This window comes from Temnothorax curvispinosus, unplaced genomic scaffold, assembly GCF_003070985.1.
Source record: "Temnothorax curvispinosus isolate PA1 unplaced genomic scaffold, ASM307098v1 QBEX01015339.1, whole genome shotgun sequence".
NCBI lineage: Eukaryota > Metazoa > Arthropoda > Insecta > Hymenoptera > Formicidae > Temnothorax > Temnothorax curvispinosus.
In genome coordinates, this window is record NW_020225119.1 from 13125 (window position 1) to 21278 (window position 8154).

Below are 8154 nucleotides of genomic sequence, written 5' to 3' on the forward strand. Positions count from 1 at the left end.
CCGTCTTGATTACGTCACTTCTGTTTTATCCTTTAACTCGGCGATCTTTTTCGCAACGCGGCGCGAACTTCAGAATCTCGTTAGAACGAAACCGCACGATTTGTTTTGCTTCGCCGGAATAATAAAAAAAAGAGAGAGAATTTACGCGTCGCCACGCGCCATTCGACGAAATTAAAAATACAACGAAAAAAGAGCGATGAGAAAGATCGGCCCGATACCGTCGATGACTAATCCGCTCTACCGGGTGTGCTCTTTGAGAACCGCTGCGCTCCTCCGCGGCGCGGCCGGCGCGCGTCCCGTGTGCACCACTCTATTACGCATTCACCAACACACGTCCTCGGCGTGTCTTCCATCCGAGCCGGGTCGAGCCGAGCCGAGGGGATCCGAGAGCGCGACGTCGGCGTCGGCGTCGGCGTCGACGTCGGCGTCGTCGATGACGCCGAGAGCGGCGACGCTGACGCCGCCTCCGCTCACTCTGCTCCGAGCTGTCGAACGCGCCGCACCACCTCCGTCGTTCTCCACGCTACGTCGCTAACTCGGTCCCCCTTCGTCCTCCCTTTTAACACATCGTCCTCGTCGTCGTCATCGTCGCGCTTTCACGTTATCATCGACGTTCGTCATTTTCAAAAAGGACGTCAGTTACTTATTTGATTCAAACGTTCTTCTTCCGCGTCGCAGACCGGGATTCTTCGCTAGATGAGCTAACTCCGACCGTCTCCTCTTCACGTTCACGTTGGTTCACTTCGAGTTACTCCTCCGTCAGTTTTTTCGACGATCCGTCGATTCCTCTCGGGACTCCCGGACATCTCGGGAATCCCCGGCTGCGCGGTCGGATGAATCTCCAGAGGTGAATCTCGCGCGTTTTGTTTCCCATGAGAGTGCCGGCGAGTAGCCGGTAGACCTCCTCTCATCTCCGCTCGTGTCCCCGGATTATTTCGCCAATCGCGAATGTTGTGCCCGAGCCACTCGTCATCCCCCTCGGACGAGGACGCGTCTGGTCCTGCAATGGGACCGCACCATCAACATCTCGCGGGCCCTCGCGAACGGAACGACGGTAGTAACCGGAGTCGCGAGACAACTTAAGACGATCTTCTCCCCCCAGAGAGAAAAAGAGAAAGGGACCGCGGGGCTGCTCATATCGCGAACCCTCGCGCCGCAATCGAGGGGCACAGAACTGGACCAAGCTGAAGGAAGGATTGCGCGACTTCAAGGTAAAAGAGCTTCCCCCTCTTTACGATCCGGGGGGGGGGGGGTCCCTGCTGACGGCTTTAGGGTCCCCGAGAGTAATTCGCGCGCATAGTACTTGTCCACACGACGCGAACGGAGGTGCTCCTTATCGCCCCCCATTCGTCCCCCCTTTCACCATCGCTTTGAATCAATAATCTCCGGCCAAGATTATATGTAGGCCCCTGATCACGGTGTATCTTGTATTCGAGGACGATAAGGAAAATGTATCGAAAGGGTTTCGGGTAGAGATTGCGCTAGGCTCCAGGAAATTGATTTTCCTTCCCGCATCGATGTTTTCTCTCTATTTCCCTCCCATCTCTCTCGCTCATTCGCTCGCTTGCTCGCTCTTATTCTCTTCTGGGTTTAGCAACGGTGCGCGCGATATCAGTGCGCGGATTATTGATTTCCCCGTTCTCTCCCCGGTTTGCTTATGTTATTTTCGTGAAAAAGGTAGAGCACAATGATCGTTGATTATAATACCGGTAAAATCATCTAGGGAGAGGGTGGGCCAAAAGTCATTTTCCCGCGATGAATGTAACGACCCAATTAATCTGTATTCTACGTTGGTCATTTCGATATCTTTCCATTTTACTCTGCCCGATCGTGTAATTCCACCCTGATCTGTATATAAATCTCTGTCTCAGTGTTTTTATTTTGTTTTCGCGGAATTCGAATATTTATATTTTGTTTAATAGTTTGATTTGATACATATTTTCGAATAATATCTGTGTATATCTTCCCTAGCAGCACTATAAAGATATGTTTATTTGTATAGAAATATGGATAAATATACAATATAATATAATATAATGTATATAATTATTTTTATACATTATACATAAAAATTAATTATTTTTTTATTTCATCGTAAGACTTACATGACTTTAACATTTTGTTTTAATAACCTTTGTTATTTGCGAGATATATATGGACCACTGCAACTCATCGATAATTTTACCGTCGTCCTTAATGCCACAGAAAACCCCTAATCGATTATTCCTTCGTTAAGAATGTACAACTGTCTTTTAATTTTCAATTAAACTTGGTTCTTGCAGAAAAACCCGAGATGGAATCACCTTCGGCCCGTCAGGACTGTTTCGTTGAGGCCCAAGAGGATTCCACCTCAGTGGAGGCCGTGGCGGAAGGCGCACCGTCGCCAGGCGGGACGACAACACCAACGATAACGATAGCAATAACGGACGCCGACGACGATGACGATTACGCGGCGCGTCCATCCGTCATGCAGGACTCGCGCGAGGACTTGGTGATGGTGTGCGAGACATCAGACGAGAGACCAGAGAACGAAGTATCCGAAGCGAGGCAATCCAGTGATAAGCCGGAAGAGGATCAAGCAGGAGAGGAAAAAGAAGAAAAAGAAGCGAATATGGGTCTAACGATAGGAAAGAAAGCCGACGAGGATGAGAGAAACGAAAAGGACGAGATCGACGCAAAATCGACGGAAAATACTCTTCGGGAACTTGACGGCTCGCCGAGAACGTCCGAGCCGCAAGATCGCGACGTCGGAGAATGCTCGGAGGTGTGGGAGAATGGGATCGAGAGGTCCAAGTCGCCGGATGTCTCCAGAAAGAGGCCGGCCGCGGGTGACTTCCTGCCGATCGGCGCCGAGATCAAGAGGATCGGTATCGAGATCTCGGAGGAGCAGGCGACCCAGCTTAGGAATGATGTCAGGAGGCTGTCGCCGGTGTTGGTGAGCCTGCGGGAGAGGACTCTAGGCGAGGTGTCCCTGACCTCGGAGTCCTCCTGTCTTTTCGGGGACGAGCTTGACGGTAGGGTAACACCGAGGTGTAACGACGTTCCGGCGGGATCGTTCGTGGCGAACGATTCCCAGATTCAGGACGTCGATCAGAATCACGGAAAGGAAGTGAACGAGGAGGAGGGGAGAGAAGTGATCGGCAAGATCGGCGCAGGTCCTTCAGAGTGCACGAGCAGCGTCCTCGACAGCGTCGAGGACACGTTAAACTGTGCGAGCAGAAAGATGGATTACGACAGCGAGGGGGAAATTACGACGCTCGGCATCAACGCGACTTCTTCGATATTCTCGAGAAGCGACAGCCCGGACGGGACGACGGAGTCGCGTCAAGACGACGTCAAAGACACAAATTTAGCCACGAACGTAGCTGGAAGCGAGTTTTGCATTTCGACCAAAAAGTGCGAAACGACGACTGGTTTTGCGACGACACCGTCAAGTCCTATTTGTCGAAATCTATCCGTTGTCCTGAATCGCGTCGAGGATGTAAAGAAGAATAATGTTTTGATAAACACGAGCGAGAACATATGGGACTACGTCGTCGACGAGAGTTCGCCTTTCTCCGGTGAAAGAAAAGATTCCGTCGACGAGAAGCGCGACTCGGTCGCAGAAATTACGGAGGTTCAGGAGAAGGGCCTAAAGAAGCAACGGTGGCAGAGCGGCTCGTCTCCGATGACCAGATCAAAGAAGTACGAGTTGACGGAGGATGGACTTCGTACTCCGGACAATGGAATGATCTTGAAGAAGTGCAAGGTGATGCTGGAGCGAATCGGCGACGGGGTCACGGGGCATGTATCGCGATCGGAGAACGCCGAGGAGAGCGAAACCTCGAGGGAGCTCGAGAAGGATGACGGGTCCGCGCCCGTCGCGGTGATCGGCAAGCTCGAGGAGGACGAGGAGGTGGTCTTGGCGAGCTCGGCTGAGGACAGCCGCGTGTCCAACGAGCTCGATTCGTCGGAGACAATGCCGAGCTCGCCGGAGGAAACGCCGGAGGTATCCGTGGACATTGCCGAGGGCGTCGACACCGAGACGGAAACGGAGACCGCCTCCGACAGTTCGGAGGTGTCGCCCATCGCGAGCATCCGCCACGAGTTGCGCGACGTCGACATGGCGCCCGATCAGCTACCCTGCTCCGAGGGGGTCGCTCTGTGCTGCGTGGAGGCGATGGCGCCAATCATGACGAGATTGGAGGCCGACCGGCCAGAAGCGTACACCGAGGACTCCGCCGAGAGCCTGGCCTTGGCGACCGGCGCCAGGGACGAGGTCAGATCTGATGGGAGCGACTCCGGACTGGGGAACGAGATCCCCGGTGACTCGGGACCGGCACCTGCGCCGGAAAGCGACTCGGAGACTTCCTTCCTCGATAGACTCCCGGACGACATCCTCTCTGACAAGGAGAAAGGTAAGAAGCACTTTATCTTTCAAAATACTTGTAAAAATCTGAAGTCTTCTTTCTCTATGTAGTGACTTCGATGAAAGTGTAGAATTGTCATGAAGTTTCTGGTTGCGAGTCATTTTGATGCGTCTATTGAAACTTGGAGTTTATCGATTCTGCTATCAGTGTTACGAGACGTTGTACATCTATCCTACTTTATGTTCAATTTCTGGACCATGTGTTATTTAACATTTTAATTATGTGATCGAGAATAAAGGGAAATGAATTCGAATCGAATTAATCATTGAACTCGAAATGTAATTTTTAACCGTTTCTAAGCAGATTTTAGTGGATTTTTATAATAATGCACGTATTGTTGTTTACGATAACGATGGAAACTCTTTACTTGAAAATAATTCCATTCTATTTTTCATTTTATATTCTACTTTTTCCATCAGTGTTACGAAACGCTGTACATCTATTCTACTTTATATTCCATTTTTGAACTAATGTGTTATTTAACATTTTAATTATGTGATGTTAAAAATATCGAGAATAAAGGGAAATGAATTCGAATCGAATTAATCGTTGAACTCGAAATGTAATTTTTAACCGTTTTTAAGCAGATTTTAGTAGATTTTTATAATAATGCACGTATTGTTGTTTACGATAACGATGGTAACTTTTGACTTGAAAATCATTCCATTTTATTTTTCATTTTATATCCTACTTTTTCCATCAGTGTTACGAAACGCTGTACATCTATTCTACTTTATATTCAATTTCTGGACTAATATGTTATTTAACATTTTAATTATTTGATGTTTAAATTGTTATCTGTATGAGGATTGTCTTATCACTTCACCTTGTACAAAAGCTCTTGGTAAAAGCTGCTTTAATGCGATCTTTTAATAAAGAGATTGGTATTAAGTGTAAAATTCTAAAGATAATCATCCTAAATTAGACAACCGGCTTAAAGATTTCTTTTATTCTTATAAAACGCGAAATATTTAGACTCCGCAAGGATTCCCCTTACCAATCCAGTCTCGCGTTTACTGGTCGAAGCTGTCCAACGAGCGAGCGAGCAGAGCGCAACTCGATAAGCCTCGCATCGATTGTCAACGCGCGATACACCGGGTGTCCCAGAACAAGCGGAAAGCGTTGCTTTACCCGATAAAAATCAGAGTGAACTTTTCACGGCGAAAATGTCAACCAGTCGACTTCTATCTCAACGCCTAAGCCTCGAATTAATATCTCGTCGCGGTAAAACCTGCTTCGAAGGACGAATAAGGAATTTTGTTATTTATCGACGAAAAGAAAATTTCCCCTCGCCACGAAGGACTCTTCCTCTTTGATGAAAAAGAAAACACTTTTCACGGCGAAAATGTCAATCAGTCGACTTCTATCTCAACGCCTAACCCTCGAATTAATATCTCGTCGCGGTAAAACCTGCTTTGAAGGACGAATAAGGAATTTTGTTGTTTATCGACGAAAAGGAATTTCCCCGTCGCCACGAGGGACTCTTCCCCTTTGATGAAAAAAAAAACCGTTACTTTCCCCCGAATCTCTCGCTAACAGATATCGACTTCAATTTTCGCAAAAAAAATTTCACAAGTTTTCTTTCTCGATAAGTCGTCGAAATGTGCCGGAATCTTAAGATCGTCTTCGCGGTTCCTGTGAAACTCGAGAAAAAGCGTCTTATATACGTGCCTTTTCGTTAAAGATTTGTTATCTCGTGTCTTTCAGGCGTAAATCAGTTGGAGGCCTACGCGGCGTCCTCGGGGACGTCTGGGACGCCGGGCCAGCTGCCCCTGACGAGCTTCCGAGCGCTTCCGGCCAAGAGCAACCTGAAGCGCAGATTGACCGACTGCATGGAGAGCGACGAGTCGCGGGGCAACGTCGACGAGCCCCTGAAGAAGAAGCGCAACATCCACTTCGACGCGGTGACGGTTTATTACTTCTCCAGGGCGCAGGGCTTCACCTGCGTACCTTCCCAGGTAAGTCCGAAAATTAGGTCCCTCCTTCCCGTCTGGCCCTTTCAGCTCGCGGACAACGTTTGTGCTAACATTTCGCGATATGTCTTTCCTTTATGTCTATAGTCTGACTGCCTCGCTACACTTGCAAAAAATGGTTCGTTGAATGCCGCATATTTAATTTCGTATATTTTTTTATTCCAATTCAATTCTATTGTTCCGGTAGAGTATGAATATGGAAAATGTATTCATTTGTCTGTTTAGTCGCTATCGTTCACTTTGCAATCAATACGCTTCGTGCATTGCTCGTTATAAAGCTTCTAATTGTCTTCTCACATATTAATTATTTATTATTGTTTATTTACTTTTTCACCATTTTCTCTTTTCCTTTATATTATATAATCGCGCATAAATCATCGAGGCAAGAGATATTTTTTTATTTCACTATGTCTGCCGATATCAAGATTTTATTTATACGGACCGGGAGAGAATGACTAACAAGCGTCCAAAGTTATTTATATGACGGAAAATCTTGCCGTCATTTGTAAAACCACCTCGTGAGTATGTGAGCGCGATCGATTTTATATGTATATAAAGATACGATCAATCCTTCTTTCTTTCAATCGCGTTCACGCGAGACAACTCCTCTTTCAATTCCTCCCTCTCTACCTTGCGTCATTTATAATACCATTCGATAATACCACGATAATATTCGCTATCAAATTTGTATAAGACACCGTCGATTCCCTTTTCCTTTTGTGTGCCATTACTTTACAATAAAATTCTATGGCATCGTGATATAACGTTACTTATTAGTTCCACGTAAGGTTTCAGCCAGTAGGGAAAGAAATGAACAAATTTTGTTTACCGATCTGACGATAATAGCGTAATATCATTCATATTTTATTGCTGAGCTTATTTTTATTTATTTGTATCACTATTATATTTTATTATTATTATTATGTCTATTATTATTTCGATTTGTAAATTCATACAAGTTTGAAGTTTATAAAAATAGGATGACAAAGAGTCCTTTTTTTATCATCGATATACGTTATTATCAATATACGCTTGTTGTTCTCTTACTGTTTGTGTTTCGAAAGCTCAATTCCGATCATTGAATACGTAAATATACTCATGGTGTTTGTGCGGATTTATGCAAAAGAGACGCGAGAGATCGATCCTCCCGGTTATAGGGCGGCAGCACTCTGGGCATGAACGCGACGCACACGCACGCGGAGAGGTTTTCGTTGTCGGAGCACGCAGCCGAGCAGAGGCGGATTCACCGCGCGCGACTAGCGCAGTTGCGCTCCGAGCGCAATTGCGCGACCAATTGCGTGACCGAGACGGCGTCGAGCTCGGAGGACCCGAGCGACGACACCGACGAGGAGCCGAGCGACAACGAGGAGCTCGACATCGACAGTTATTACTTCCTGCAGCCGGTGCCCACGTGGCAGCGCCGGGCACTTCTCCGGGCCGCCGGAGTCCGGAGGATAGACGGGGTCGAGAAGGACGAATGCCGCGATATCCGCGCCAGCAGGGAACACTGCGGATGCGGCTGCAAGGGATACTGCGATCCCGAGAGCTGTCCTTGTAGCAGGGCCAACGTAAAGTGTCAGGTGAGAAAGAGAGAGAGAGAGAAGAGTAGAATAGAGCAATTGAAATTTTGGAATACGTCTATCACACAGTAGATTCATACAAGCTTGAAATAATGAAGATGATAAGAGATAAAAAATATATATATATTTATACATATATTATAGTATAAATATATTTAAATATATATATATATATATATATATATATATATA

General features: G+C 46.8%; 1 protein-coding gene across 1 annotated transcript; it reads left to right on the forward strand.

The window, feature by feature from the left end:
- The first annotated feature begins 493 nt into the window (after positions 1–493).
- LOC112465562 lies at positions 494–8072 on the forward strand. The gene is made up of 4 exons (XM_025033150.1): positions 494–1211; positions 2283–4397; positions 6117–6367; positions 7540–8072. Exons 2-4 carry the CDS (start codon positions 2294–2296, stop codon positions 8032–8034), a joined length of 2850 nt encoding a protein of 949 aa, XP_024888918.1. The 5' UTR covers positions 494–1211; positions 2283–2293; the 3' UTR covers positions 8035–8072.
- Positions 8073–8154: the final 82 nt, after the last annotated feature.